Source organism: Nelumbo lutea, chromosome 2, assembly GCF_056320005.1.
Source record: "Nelumbo lutea isolate HS-2025 chromosome 2, American lotus-T2T, whole genome shotgun sequence".
Classification (NCBI taxonomy): domain Eukaryota; kingdom Viridiplantae; phylum Streptophyta; class Magnoliopsida; order Proteales; family Nelumbonaceae; genus Nelumbo; species Nelumbo lutea.
In genome coordinates, this window is record NC_142685.1 from 32612224 (window position 1) to 32628851 (window position 16628).

Consider the following 16628-nt stretch of genomic DNA (forward strand, 5'->3'; position numbering starts at 1 on the left):
GTACTTTGGGCATAGTGTCATTTTGGTCCCCAAACCTTGAAATGTGATAATTAGGGCTGTTCATAATAAGGCCCAACCCGACCAAACCGACCAATCCGGACCGACCCAACCCAAGTTGGCCGGGTTTTCATAAGCATCGGTCGGTTTCGGGTTGTACAAATTCATAAACTGATGGTTCGGGTCGATTTTGATTTTCTTGTGTGAAAACCGAAACCGACCCAAACCGAACCGACTTAATTCCTACTTAACTAAGTTGCCTCTATCTTAGTTCCTAATTACAACCTAACCTAGTCTTCTAGTTCCTATTTAACTAAGTTGTCTCTATCCTAATTTTTATAGTATTTTTCACTAAATAGGCAACCAATTAGGCAATTACAATTAGAATTAGGTGTCATTTTTTACTTATATTAGAACTTAGAAAGTTTCTTGAAATATAGAAATTTCAGCTTTCTTTCTATAAAACAATTTGACTTTCTATTTTCTTGATAATTTTTGTCTTCTATTCTAATTCTAACTTTTTAAATATATTTTCAGAAAATATCTTAAAATTTTCAATTTTCAATTTTTAGTTTTCAGAATAGATATTGCCTTCTAGGCTTCTATGTCTTTTTTGTACATGAGCAAAACCGAAACCAACCCAAACCGACCCAACCCGACTCAAACCGACCAGGCCGGTTTTGTTTAACACTTGGTCGGTTTCAGTTTTCATCTAAGGTAACCCGACCAGGTCGGGTCGGTTGGGAAAACCCTAGTAAACCAATCCAACCTGACCTATGAACAACCCTAGTGACAATTTAGTACCCGAACTTTTTAAAATGTGCCAATTTAGTACCTACCATTAATCAACCTGTTAATCAACCGTTAAGTGACATTTGAAAGACACAAATGCCCTTCAAGTCTCATCTAATTTTCTTCATCAACCATCCAAGCGTTGATAAAAAAATGAACAATCATAAATCCTTGCCTCTACTTTTTAAGAAAGTTTTTTTGCTAGAACCATTCAAGAAAGTTGGAGTCACCAAAATACTCATTGAGATGTGACCCCAACTTTCTTGAATAGAAGAGACAATGATTTGGTACTATTTATTTACTATCAACGTTTGGATGATTGGTAAATAAAATTAGATGGCACTTGAAGGGCATTTGTGTTTTTTCAAATGCCACTTAACAGATGGTTAATGGCTGGTTAACAGTAGGTACTAGATTGACACATTTTGAAAGTTCAAGTATTGAATTATCATGTTTTAAAGTTTGGGGACCAAAGTAGCACTAGGCCCAAAGTACAGGGTACTAATCGGGAATTTTCCCTATTTTTTTTCTATGTTTTATGTATTTTATTGTTTTTATATTTAGATGGTTTTAGTTTTTCATATGATGTTTTTCTTTTCTGTAACTTATATGTTTTTCTTGTATTTTATTTATTTTTTATGCTATTTTTATTATGTATAATTATTTTTTGTTTTTAATGCATTTATGACATCAAAGGTCGAATCGTTTAACCTGAATGATTAAATTAACGACCCAAAAATTGGTCCCCGAACTGGTTCTATTTCCGAGTCGGTCTTCAAAACCTTGAATCAACATATAGTTTCAAGTGCCTAGTGTAGTTAAAATTTTCCAACTAAATACTCGATGCAATTACAATTACATTTCATTAAGTTTTGTGATTTAGATGTTTATTTAGATATATTGTGAGTAATCAAAAAAATAAAAAATCAAACATATTGTGTAGTTATTTAAGATGCATAAAAGAATTTCATTTATGTCATCTTATCAATTCAACAAGAAGTTAACAATGGAGGTCTCAATTTGTCCTATTTTGATCTCATTTTAAACAATCAACAAAATACTTGATTTTCCCTCAAATTCAAATATGAAAGTAGTAGCATAAAGGAGAAAAATACTTCTCATAGATTTTTCAAAAACTCCAAGGGTTTTTAATGGTTTTCCTAAAAATAAAAGTCACTAATTTGTAAAGCCTTTTCTAACTTGTCATACAATTGCTCCCCTACTTCTTTTGGGCCTCAAAAGATTTGACTTTGGATTTTTTATCAATATTTTTAAGGGAATGTTCATTTGGACGACATTTGAAATAGATGAATTACATTTTCTTTCTTTTTTTGGCTCCATGGGTCTACAAAACATGGGTGGCCCATCCCCTAAACCCATAACTCCCCAACCCATGTGTAGGTGGGATTTGATTCCATGTCTCTTAGCTACAACTACCAAGAGACCTTATGGAGTGGTCAGTTGGCGCCTTGTAAATAGAAGAACCACATTCAAAAGTTATTTGATAAGGATAGCTCTTTCATTTTTAAAAGGAGTTTTCAATTTCCAACCCTAATTTCTTAATTTTAGTTGTGATGTTATTTAGAGCTTTCTTATCAATTATGCCTTGAATAATTGGAGAACCCAAATATGTGATGCTCATAATTTTAGGAATAAATTTTTAAAGCCTATCTAGCAATTTTTTTAAGAAAAAAATTGACATTTTGAAATGGATATTTTAGATGAGACCCTGTCAAACACATTGACATTGGGCATAAACTACTTATAAACCAATGGAAAATCTAACCCAAAGACCATTGTCTTAAAAACTAGACTGAATCATACAATTGGACCATTTGACCTGGGAATTGGTCATAGTTCTGGGTCCAAATTTGGGTTGGACCACTTTTTATGAAAAAAAAATGTTGACTTTGTCAAAAAGCCATTGACTTGGGCAATCAAACCGCTAAACTAATCAACCCGAACAGTGGTTTGTGGGTTTTTAGTCAATTAATGTCTCTCTCTCTCTCTCTCTCTCTCTCTCTCTCTCTCTCTCTCTCTTCCTCCCTACCCCCTATTCTATTATGCCATTCTAACACGCTTTCTCACTATCACTTCTCACATCGCAGGTTGTTCATAAGAAGGCCCAACCCGCCCAACCCGACCAAACCGACCAACCCGAGTTGGCTGGGTTTTCATAAGCACCGGTCGGTTTCGGGTTTTACAAATTCATCAATCGATGGTTTGGGTCGGTTTCGGTTTTCTCGTGTGAAAACCGAAACTGACTCGACCCGAAACGACTTAGTTCCTACTTAACTAAGTTGTCTCTATCCTAATTCCTAATTACAATCTAACCTAGTCTTCTAGTTCCTATTTAATTAAGTTGTCTCTATCCTAGTTTCTATAGTCTTTTACATCAAATAGGCAATTACAATTAGAATTAGGTGTCATTTTTTACTTAGATTAAAACTTAGAAAGTTTCTTGAAATATACAAATTTTAGCCTTCTTTCTATAAAATAGTTTGACTTTTTATTTTTTTTTGATAACTTTTGTCTTCTATTCTAATTCTAACTTTTTAAATATATTTCCAGAAAATATCTTAAAAACTTCAGTTTTCAGTTTTTAGTTTTCAGAATAGATATTTCCTTCTAGGCTTCTATGTCCTTTTTGTATAGGAGCAAAACCGAAACCGACCGAAATCGACTCAAACCGACAGGGTCGGTTTTGCTTAACACTGGGTCGGTTTCGGTTTCCATCTCAGGTAACCCGACCAGGTTGGGTCGGTTGGGAAAATCCCAGTAAACCAACCCAACCCGACCCGTGAACAGCCCTACCTTTTATATCTCCTCCTATTCCCCTATCTCCTAATACAATTAATGTGTTAGCATAGAATTTTAAGTTTTAAACGTCGATTTTAATGGAACAACAAGAACGAAAATTATAAAATAGAATATGACTATAATACAAGATTTATGGGGTTTATTTCCAAAAAATTTAATGTTGTGGGTCAAACCTTTTGACTTGGATGGTTGAATCGTTAACCCAGAAACCGATGGTCAAAGTGGTTTCATTTCTGGGTCAATTTTTAAAACCTTGCAAAAAATGATAGTCAAAATTGTGGAGCCACACTCAAAATCCACATTTTAAAATCATTAACTAGTAACAATTGGATCTACTTTTAAAAATGATCAAATAACAATGATTTTGTTCAATATTAATTAAAATAAAGAAATACATCTAGGTAAAACTCCATTAAATTTCAGTTGCAATTCATTATTAATTAAAAGGGAGATAAATATATCCAATTAAACACTCCATGAAATTTCAGTTACAATATATTTAAGTAACTCATTTAAAACAATCAACAAAATATCAAATGAGTCTTCAAATTCAAATCTGAAAATTAACACAAAAGGGCAAAATTTGTCCAAACTGAAATTCCAAAAATTTTTAAGGCCTATTAGTACTTTTTAAAGTAGTATAGATTTTGCCATTTTGGTTATGTTGTGTTGGTGCAACTTCAACCCAAATGGCCTCACACAAAGCATTAACCTTATAAGGATACATGATATATAATGCTACATCTTTTATGAGGGCATAGTTCTAAGGGTCCATTTGCTTTGCAGTTGGAATCGGAATTAGAATCGGAGTGGTCTATTCCCATAGTCTGTTTGGCCAGACAAGAATGAAAATGGGAATTGGACTCAGCAAGAATGAGATTTCAATTCCAAGGAAAGGGCAGGGAATGGCCATTCCCTCAAATGGGGGAATGCCATTCCTTAAGGAATGGGAATGGGATTCCGATCCCAATTCTAGACCCTTATTCCCATAGACCAAACACGACCAAAGAGCTTTTGGGTTCATACTTTTCAATTCTAACCCTAATTCGAATTTCAACCCCATTCACCCTTAGAGGTGTAAATCGGGTTGTGCTGCCCGCGGCTCGACACAATTTTGGACCGTCTCGACACTATACAACACGATAGCCCACGGGTCGTGCCAGGGCCGACACGACGGTCCGTGCCGTGTTGGGCCTGGGGTTTGAAGTCCACGGGCTGGCACGACACGATCAAGCGGGTCGTGCCGCCCGCGGTCTACGTGTCTGCACGGCCCAGCCCGCGGCTCGGCTTGGCACGTCCCAACATGGCCCATATATACTATATATATTTATATACATACATAATATTTATATATTATATATAATATTATATTATATAAATTATAATTATATAATAATATATTGTATATAATATATTAATAAAATAAATATATTTTTTTCAATTTTATACTAATTTATTTAATTATTGTATATATAAACAATTGTATACATCAAAATTCATATAAAATTAAAATTTTAAATTTTTTTTTTAACTTTTTAAATAAAAAGAAAAAATAGCTTTGATCCGGTCCGTGGCCCGACTTAGGCCAAGACTTGGCCCATGGGCCAGTCTGGCCCACAGCATAGCACGGCACGGCACGCTCCAAAATTTTTACAGAAGAAGGTGACACAGCTCATGACGGCCCGCGGGCCAACACAACACGACACGACCCATTTACACTATTCATGGGGCTACAAAATTGTGGTGAGGTTGCCCGTCTCCATACCCACACCTCCAACCTTGACGAAAGCGGGACTTTGATCCCGAATTTCCGCTACAATCAGCCAGAAAACTTACTGACAGGATAGTTTTGTAGGGCTGTCAATTTGTTGGTTATATCCAACAGAACCGAATAAATTATATAAGTTCTGCTTTTGTGGTTTTTTTTTTCCAAATTAATAATTGAGTCGAGACCGGTTCTTTCCACTGAATATATTTTAATAGTTAATAATATATAAGGCCTCTTAGTTTTTTTTTTTTGTAATTTTCGTTATATTGTATGTCTAAAAGGATAAATTTCATATATAGTATCTGAGATAGTTTCGGTTAAAAAACATTTATTTTGTTATTTTATTGTCATTTTTATTAAGGTCAAAATAGTTTTAAATTGTTATTATTATGGATAACTATAATTTATAAATTCTAAATATTATCAGGTCAGATTAGATCCATTGTTCAGATTAATAAATGGAATGATTTTGGATCCATCAAATATGAGCCAATAAATCGGTTTGGGACTGGTACACCCTATCGCATACTAGATCCAATCCGATGACAGTGCCGGTAGCCCCTTCCTCACCTGATTAAGGTGGATTTACCACTTAAATTCAACCCATATAACCCATCAACATCCCTAATCGGCCAGTCCTGTACATATAGGATGGTTATATTAGGATTAAAATATCAAATGTGTCCGATATTCAAATATGAATACAGAATTGTTATATTAGGATTAAAATATTAATATATGTCCAATATCCAAACATAGGCATCCATGAGTATGATATGATCATACTTATTTTTGTATTTTTATATTTTTTTTATTTTTTAATGATCAAGAGGTTGGAAAAGATAATTAAGACCTTTTGAATTCAGTGCTCAGAGAATCCGACTGGGCATAAAACCAGAAAAAGGAGAGATTTATGGGTGAAAGATTGAAATGTGGTCAAACCATTTGAATGTAGTCGAAAAATGGTTAGTATGGTTAATTCTTTATTTATTTTTAAATAAATAACCAAAGTTGTAGCCTCTTAACTCATATTTTCTTTAAAATATGCGTGTATTAAAGTAATATATACATTAAATAGGGACAGACAAACATAACTAATGAAATGGGTTGATAATAATAATAAATTATGCATATATAATAGGTCAAGGGTTGGCATCCTCCCATTAGCATTTTGAGAAATTCTATTCATTAATGACCCAAGTGGTTTTATGAAACTGGGCCAATTCATTGGCTTTTGGTTAATTTTTTTTTTTTTTTTTAAGATCACGTTTGGGAGTGTTTATGTTAAGAATAAGTATTTATTCGAATAAGCATTTATTTACATTTGGCATCCAACTTTTTCAAGTGCTTATTTAAAAAAAATAAACACTTATTTTATATTGGGTGTTTGGTGGTCTTTTTCTCCTATGAGCACTTAAATAAGCAATTGTGACTCTATTGTCCTTCATTTTCTTTCAAATTTTCAAAAACACGCAATCCAAAATGAATAAATAAAAGTATTATGATAGAAGTGCTTTTATAAAAGTAATTTTACAAAAGTGCATTCATAAAAGTGCTTTGATAAAAGCACTTTCGTAAAATACTTTTATAAAAATAAAATCATTTCCATACAAATACTTTTGTAAAGGTACTTTTATAAAAGTGTTTTCGTAAAAGTACTTTGATAAAAGTACCTTTGTAAAAGTGCTTTCATAAAAGTGCTTTTATAAAAGTATTTTCATAAAAATGTTTTTGTAAAAATACTTTTATAAAAGTGTTTTCGTAAAAGTACTTCTATAAATGTGAGTTCTTTCATAAAAGTACTTTTATAAAAGTACTTTTGTAAAAGTACTTTTGTAAACATGCTTTCATGTAAAAGACTTTTTAAAAAAGTGTTTTCATAAAAGTACTTTTATAAAAGTGTTTTCATAAACGTACTTTCATAAAAATGGTTTTGTAAAAATACTTTACTTTTGTATTATAAAAGTGTCTTTGTAAAGTTGTTTTTGTAAAAGAGTTATAATTGGTATTCTAAAAATTAATTGGAGACAACTATGGAAGAAAAAATTGAATAAGTGCTTTAACAAAAAGCTGGAAATTTGGGTTTAAAAAGTAGGTCCTTATTTTTAAAATAAGCACTTATTTTAATTTATTACCCAAACACTAATAAGTGCTTAATGATGTGGTCCCTGCCCAAATAAACACTTATTTCCGATAAACACTTATTTTTAAACACTCCCAAAACATGGCCTAAGAATTTCAATTTCTAGGATATAATCAAACTAGGCAGGGTGATGGATCAAGGTTTTTAAACACTAAAAGCACCGATATAACAATGTATCCAAACATATCCAAATACTCAAATACCAATATAATCCATCACTGTATCAATATTTTAATCTTTAATTTTAATTTAAAAGAAGTGCAAATACAAATTGTTTTTCAACGAATATATTTGTATCTTCAATCTCAGCAAATGGATTAGAATTTAGAGGCAACAACAATCGGATACCCTCGTATAGCCCAAAAAATTACGAACCGGAATGCCCGGCCTCTGCGGCAAATCTCAGTCGGTATGTATGTGGTAAGATTTTCATGATTTTGATTTGGTTAGTTCGGGTGTTTGCTATAAAAACCAGCGATAGATAGATGGATAGATAGTTGTCTGTCGTTGGTGCCATGATGTGTGTAGGGATCCCAACCAGATTTTTGCTCTCGATTGGGCTGTAACCGTACGTCGCACTTCGGCCTCTGCCAGGGTGCTTTTGTCCGAGCTTGTCTTTTCAATCGCTGTGTTGGTTGACAGTACATCTGCGCCCTACAGATACATCTCAGCGTGCGCTTGGAATATCTCTCGAAGTTCAGTGCAAGATGTTCGTAATTATACGGTTGGGCTGTGAGAAGTTTGTTGGGGCGCAGATGTGAATTCGTGTTAGTTTTACAAAAACCATTCACGTCGATTAAAGTTAAGGGGCCACCGCCCACCGGGCGAGAGAGATTCCAAAATTCCAACTCCAATTCCATCCTTGAAAATTAGGGCTTGGGCCGGGATATGCAGCCCAATGGGTCGATTTTAGAAATTGAAAGTTCAGTTGGGCCTGTATTACCCGTCAGCTCCACCGGGCGGGCTAGCCGGTGAATGAATCATGTCCCCAACATCGATCAGGGATACTAATTTGCCGTTGAAGCACAGATTGTTTAAATCAAGGTCCAAAGTCAAGTAAATATATGTTGATAGATCGGTTTCCCAAGTAGAAGCAGCAAGTCTTGTTGTTTTTTAGGCTCTTTGTGTTTGTGATGCCAACCTGAAACAGATACAAATTTTGTACCCGTTTTAGTTATGCATACAAACTTTGCACCACCTTCTTCCTATATCAATTATCTCTCTAATTGAGTGGGGGCCCCACTTTATCTTGCTTCCTATTTCACTCCCCAACAAATAATTCTCCTCTAATCTCCGTTCTTTTCATTTGAAGTGGGAATGACTTCATCTTATTTCATATTTTACTTCTCACAAACAAATAAGACAATTTTAACCATAAAGCAAAAGTAGACCAGAATTTACACTCACAGCCTATTTGCACTCTCATTCATTTACACCAGTGCAAATGAAATTTGTGCTTCAAACAAGTTGAGACTATGTTATTACAGAAAAGAGGTTTTCAACATATAGCTATACTTCAGTTTCTTACAGAATTGCATTATGAGCTTACTAGTGAGAATGCATGTGCTTTGCACGTGACAATTTTTGATAATGATGATGATGATGATGATGACAGTAAATAATATGTTTTCAAAATTTTCTACAATTTTATTCTTATTTATCACACTTATTTTTGTTTTATATGATAAATTTACAATATTAAAGAGGTGCCCAAATGTCTTGTACATTTTTTTTTGTATTTTTTACAGTTTTGTCTGTTTTCATCCTTTATTTTTATTTTTATTATTATTTAATTATGACATCAAGGATTTACACATTTAACCTAAAAGGTTAAATTGTTGACTTGCTACCAAATATGAAAACAATTTTGTTTTGGGTTGATTTTAAATTTATATTTTACTTTTATTATAAATAAAAACAATTATTCTTTGGCACACTTATCTTTTAATATGGTTAATTAATATAAGAGTCAATGAAAAATGGGAGTTAATATCCTAAATATAAGACTTAATGAGAGGGAATTGAATGACGAAAATGTAGTAGTTCAAATTAAATTTTATACCCTAGAGAGACCAAATTCAAAAATAGGGGGTATTCTAATTAAGAATATGATTCAATGAATGTTACTAGGAGTTAATACCTTAAATATGAGACTTAATGTGAAGGATTTGAATGAGGAGAAAAGTGGTTAGTAAAATTACAAATTTGTCCTTACAATGAGAGAGGGAACAAATTAAAAAATTGTGGTATTTTAGTCAAACAAAAAAATTTGCACTCTAATACACACTTTTAATAGTAGTATGCTAGTATAGATGGGCCGGTCTTAACTTTTCTATTCATAAATGTTGCTCATTTTATTTACTATATCAATTAAATCTTTTATTTTAAAATACAAATTTACCCCCATGATAGCTCAAAATCAAGGGGTAAATTCTATCCAAAAAATATTCTAGAAAATAAGGCTCATTCACATTCTTATAAGTAGTATAGACGAGGCTAGGGGTGAGAAAATGGGTAAGTTCTACCCGGAACCGAATGGAACCAACCTTGAATTGGTCTTGAACCGACCCCATCTGATGTGCTACAGGATAGGGTCTGGTTGCAAATTCTTGGAACCGACCCCACCTAGGCTGGTTCCAGGGTCTAGAGATTTTTCCTATCCAAATTGAGCCGATGAACCAGCCTTGGTTGGTCATGGTTTCACTTGACGATTGAGTTACTTTAAGTGATTCGATCATTTGTTTTCATGTTAATATTTGAATGTGTATAATAAGTAATGTAAAAGACAATATTTACAAATTTTAAATTTAAAGTATAAGTTTGAATCATATAATGATAGTCTACATATTAACTTACTCAATTTAATCAATAAAGATAATATAAATTTTAAATTATATATATCATATTTATTGAAAACCAAGTTTTTAAAGAACGTGTTCTTTTTTTCAAGGGGAATAGTAAACAAAGAATAGATTCCACGGGTAGACCCTGGAACCGACTTTCACAGGGTAAGTTCTGGTTCCAAAAACCTGGATTCGATCTCTACAGGGTGGGTTCCAAGTCTGCCATGGAATCGAACCAAACTTAACCAACCCATGCTCACTCCTAGGTGAGGCAAAAAAAAAAAAGTTCTTTGAGCCTGTTCGTTTCCTCTTAACTCTTATATCTTAAGAGGAATCTTTTAACTTTAAGGCTACGTTTGGTTTGAAGGAAAAACTAGGGAAAGGTTTTGTATAGGTTTCCCTGCCTTTCTCTTCCTTTCTTTACTTTTTTCTTCAAACCAAACACAACCTAAGAGAAAAATGATTGTTTGTTTCCTCTTAACTCTTATCTCTTAAAGTACAATCATATAACTTTTTGTTTTCTAATGATACCTGCAAAAAAAACAAACAAAAATCCTCATATATGGGATAAAAATGGATATTTGATAATTTTTAAACTTAATATAATTGTTGCATTTTCAGATATCAGACTTTAGACCAAACAAACATGCCCCACATTTAACATGAATGAGTAGAATCATGATTTATTCCCCCACACTAACCTCACAACAAATCGCAGCCATACATTAGAAACATCTTATATGAATGACAACATAAAAGTACGGAGCATCTCACTCGCATAGCATGTTCATCATTTATTTGCTTCTCACTTCTCGGGAAAGTCAAAGGTCGGCAATTAATCAGGAAATGAACTCGGAATTCAATTCCATTTCTACTTGTTAGTAAAGAAGAATGGAAATAATATTAACCATATATCCCTTCCAGGCCTCCACTAAGTCCTAAATCCGCAAAAACTGCAGAATTCTAACTGGGTTTTACCAAACTCCCTTTCATTGTGAGTTGTGGAATCCGGACATCCTAGGAATTGATTACTTCAGATGTACCTCGAGTTCTAATTCCACTTCAATCCAAATCAACCTAGAGGCTGTTTAATGATGACTGAAGTGACTGAATGAATGAGTTATTGTTTTGTTTTTTTAATGAATAAAATAGTTATTTAACAAAATATTTGTAGTGGTCAAATGTGACAAATGTGCTTGGGAGAGAACATACCCTTCTAGAAATAATTCCATATTCAATCATAACCCATTCAAAATAATCTACCATTGTCCAATCCCAATCACCACCAAATTGAAAATCTCAGATGATTGTAGAAAATGAATTTTCAGTCATCCGTTTAAGTGAGCTGCAGAATCCAGAAATAGATAAACCCATGAAAACCCATTGTAGCTATCCACAAATAAAACGAACCAATTCTACAGTTAGTACAGATAGTCTTAAAGAAAATTAAACAAAAGAAAATGTTCTGCTCTTCCCACATACATGACTCGTAAATCCAACTAGCCGAATGGAAATAACTTCGAAACAATCTATATTGCTCTTAGTTAGGGAGAGAAGTTGATTTGAATCTGATTAACATTGAGGGTTGTCAGAGGAGCTATTTCTGTTCACCAAAATGGACTGAACATCTTGTTGTAAGTGGGACTGATCATGAGCTTCCTGAGAAGGTTCAATTTGTAATTCAAAGGCCTCGTGTAGATCACCATTCGTGGACAAATCTGTTGCAGATTTCACAATGCAATTCTCTCCTACTGTGACTGCCATTGTGCGTCTGGACTTTGTTGAGGCTGATGAAGCCTCCTCGGTGATTGAAATCCCGCTGATTTTGCCTTCCAGAGCGACTCTTTTCACTACTTTCATTCCCCGTGTTCTGCAATCAAATCATTGCATGAAGAACTAAGCATATTTGACGATCAACATCAATAAGTCTTAATAGATGGGTTGAGCAGTTAATTCGTTATTCTCAACTCATTAAACAAGCTTACAGTTGTTGAAGAATGAGTGGTTCAGTTCAGCATGGCCTTCCATCGCCGCGATGAACTGATCATATTCAGTCCCCAGGGCCAAGGCTACTAAGAGCAGTTCAATATTGGGTGATAAAAAGATTGAACAGAACCAGGAAGCTTTGAGTAGTATCAGTCGATTAAGGGAAAGAAGTGAGAACAATTCAAATCGAACTATTCTGGCGTTGAGCAAAGATGAAACCAATGACAAAGAGATCAGACCATAGTAACATATGGACTGTCTTGCCTTCAACAAATTAAAGAAATCAGATACGAGACCTTATGGTTAAATGACAACCCTAATTCTGGTTGCATGGCCTAAAATGTTTCTTACCCATTAAAATAACAGTCAAGTTCTTTATGTTTGATCCGAATTAGTACTCTTTTGTAATAACTAGTACCCATTAGTTGAAAACTTGTTAAACGGCCAGAAGAATTGATCTTTTGATTTTGGTCTGTCACACATCCAACAAAACATAAAAAAAAAAAAAAAAAAGAAAAAAGAAAAAAGAAAAGAACAACTAGAGACATACCTTCGAACACGTCTGAGATATCTGACAAACAATTCCTCACCAAGGACCTTTCCGCATGTCGGACAGGATCTAAGTCGAAAGATCAAAACAAAACCAGGGAGTTAGATTAGATGCATGAAACGATAGCAGTACTCATGCACGTAACAGATAAACAATTGCAAACTACTGAAGTCGAAGAGATTCAGTAATGGATTGGAAATAAGAAGAAGAAGAAGAAGAAGAAGAAGAAGAAGAAGAAGAAGAAGAAGAAGAAGAAGAAGATAGAGATTGAAGCAACTTACAAGAAGCCTTTCTGATGATCTCGGTCTGCTTTGATATTTCTTCCACAGTGCGAGCACCACATCATTGTTGTGAGTTGCTACAGTTTGCAGCAGATACAAGATGGGGCTTGAATCTTGAATGAGAATATAAAGAGAAATGGGATTGAGCGAGCAAAGCACGAAGCAAGCAGAGGAGAGTTGTGAGTTCTAGCTCCAGCGAAAGAGAGGGAGTTCGATCGTGGCTGTGGCTGGTTATGCGTAGGGTTTTATTAGTTATAACCGACCTTCTAACTTACATGTATAGCTTTCTAAAAGAAAAGATACTCCATACTAACCAAAAAAAAAAGGAACTAGGAAACGAAACTTCCGGATTTTCTGGGAGAAGCGGAGAGCCCTAAGATTTTGATCTAGGCAATTATTGGCTTCCCGCGACAACCACCGATTTTGGGTACGGGGCTTATTAGTGAGCAAATAAAGAAACAAGGGTAAATTACAAAGACCCCCCGTGTTATGATGTCTGTGACAAAGACCTCCCTTACTTTGTTTTGCATAAAGATCCCCTTCCGTTAGTCTTTATCTAAAAAGTTGTTACAATATTTTTTAATGTATCCTCCTGTACTACCGGTTCAATCCATGCTTCTGACTTAGGTTCCTTGCACTTCCACAACTCCAAATTAATGTATCCTCCTCCTCTGGTTCTGAGAATGTCACTTTACTCATCTGCAAAGCCTTCTGAGACCCCATCTGATTCTCCTTTCATAATTGGCTTGGAACAGTCAAGATCAAAAGAATCCCCACATCCAAAAAAACACTCTCAATCTCCATCATCTCCTTCTCTCTTCCTAAAAAGTATCTGTTCCTTGGGAACGGGAACTCTTCAAAATATTCCATCTCCTTCTCAGCAATAATCTTCCTGCCGAGCTTTGCACTTAAAATCCCAGCAGCTCTAGATACACAACTTCTCCAATTATTCTCATTCGCCTCCAGCTTGAATTCATGTGATTTTACCAAGCTGTCAATTACTTCTTTCCACTCCTTATCATCTGAACTGCGATTGAGAAGGCCAGCAATCTCAGTAAGGTCTGTATCAAACAATAAGGGGACCAGGTTCTTGTTCTGGGTGAAGAATATGCTGAGACGATTGAGAAAGCTTGAACTCGTGACAACCACAACACCATAAGTGGCTGAGCAAATAATTCTATCAGCAATCTCATGGCTCTGAGTATTTGAATATTTAGCTCTGTCTGCAACAAAACAAGCTATTCCCTGGAGCTCAAGCTCTGATTTAAGACACTTCCAGAAGCGTATCAGATTGGAAGTCTAGACATGGAAGCCTATATAAACATCGTAGCTCCTGAGTTTTGCATTAGGAGAGTTAGAAACAAGGTTTTCACAAAGGAAAGCCGAGGGACAGGGAAGGTAAATGAGATTCGGGGAGGTGCAGTATCAGGAACTAGAGCACAGGTCACAAATTTAAGCTTTTGGTCAGATGGGTCATCGCAAAAATCCAATCTTTCTGGTGGAGGGGTGTATTCCGATCCGTAAGTGAAATGGAGCAAGATTAAATTAAATGGGTTCAATCCAGACGCTGTTAAGGGAAAGGGGAAGAAGAGAGATCGGAGGAGAGATAGAAATGTGAAGGAGGTAGAGGGAATTACCGCCGGTCTGCCACTGCTGCTAGTGCATTGTGAAGTTGAGGAAGATGAACAGTGTTTTTCTTATCCATATAGGCAAGGATAATAGGAGGATTAAAAAAATATTGTAATAGCCTTTCTAGATGAAGGTAAATGGAAGGGGGTCTTTGTCTCATGATCATAGTACAAAGGAGATCTTTGTCACAAACCCCATAGTACAAGAGGGTCTTTATAATTTAACCAAAAAACAAATCTGGGCAATTCAATTTGGATAATTACCACTTACCACGTCAGCACTTTGGGCCCAGTTTAGGATACTCTTGGTGAGTACATTTGAATCACTTAGGAAAATTTTCTGACACCAGTCCTAATACCCCCAGCCTATCCTAAAAAAATTGAAAACTAACTTTAGATACTATTTTTAGAATACTTATTAAGTGCTCATTCATACTATTCACATTTCCGCCCCACAATGCCTCCCATCACACTTCCGATTGTGTATTGAGAACATCTCCCGATGATAGTATCAAAATCGATGATGTTACCATCCGGAGATGTTCCCAATATATGGTAGAATATGCTGAGAGGCATTGTGAGGTGGAGAGTACATGTGGGAACATATTCGGGTGATGACATCACTGGTTCTGATATTATCATTGGGAGATGTTTTCAATACACGACTGAGATGTACTGTGAGGCATTGTGGGGCGGGGATGCAAACTCCATTGATACAGACACTGTGGGGCCTAGCATACTTCGGTGGAAGTTGTATTTCGATATAAATATTTTTTTGAGGGAAAAACGGATGGGCCAAATTCATAATTCTAGTCAAGTTGTAGCGGAATTGAGAAAGGTTTTTGAGTCTGTTCATTTGCATTGAAGCTTATATTTGAATGTCTTTAAACTGTAATAAATATTTAAGGTGTAGTTGCGGTTGCTGGCCAAGGGCTAAGCCAAGCTAAGATTCTTGAGCTGAGAAATGTGAGCTGAAGTAGAGTACCATGAGATGGGTGCAAGTTGAGGCGGATTGATAACAGGTCAAGCAGGCATGGGCCGCAGACGACCATGGTCTCGTGGCTTGGATCAGAAACGGGCTAAGCCGAGCTAAAAGGCAAATTGATTATTTTTGTTAATACAGACTGACCAAACCAAAGGTAGTCACTATGTGAATAATATTTTTTGGTTATGATCAATTAAATTACACGGCTAACAATAAAAAAAAAAAATAATGATAAAACTGAGAAATGTTTCTGCTCCATATAAAACCATTGTCGTTTGGAGTGAAAGGTACAGAAAATTAAGGAGTGGGACTGACAGCGGTTTGAAATGGGTGGTGGTTAGGATTGTGGCCACGGTTTTTAGCGGAATGATTTTAGGGTTAAGGACACTGCAGCTCAATGCAGAATTTGAATTATAGCCCCTCATAATCTATTAATACCTCTTTTATAAAATACATCATGTCTGTGGATTTAGCATCAATTCACATTGAGGATTTATCTCCCTGTAAGTTTACATCTGCACCCCACAACGTCCCACAGTATATCTTCATTGTGTAATGGGAACATGTCCTGAAAATGATATCATCGATTTTGGTACTATCATCGAGAGATATTCCCAAATTCCAATACACGGCGGGAATGTGCTGTGGGACGTTGTGGGGCGCCCTCTTGTGGGGCACAGATCTGAACTCTCCCCCTGTATGGTGAGGCTGAAAATTCTCAACTGGACTGATCAGTCATCCTCCCATGATTTTTAGGCCGAAGTGGATAAAATTATTAAGACTGGAGGTAGCCTGAATTTGGTTGTGGGCCTTGTGGCTACTAGTTACCCCAGGC

General features: G+C 35.3%; 1 protein-coding gene across 1 annotated transcript; it reads right to left on the bottom strand.

Moving 5' to 3' along the window:
* Positions 1-11731: 11731 nt before the first annotated feature.
* LOC148869683 (uncharacterized) lies at positions 11732-13410 on the bottom strand. The gene is made up of 3 exons (XM_088968477.1): positions 13181-13410; positions 12900-12968; positions 11732-12233 (listed from the first exon to the last, which is right to left on the bottom strand). The coding sequence occupies exons 1-3, from the start codon at positions 13243-13245 to the stop codon at positions 11936-11938; spliced, it is 432 nt and encodes a 143-aa protein (XP_088824603.1). The 5' UTR covers positions 13246-13410; the 3' UTR covers positions 11732-11935.
* Positions 13411-16628: the final 3218 nt, after the last annotated feature.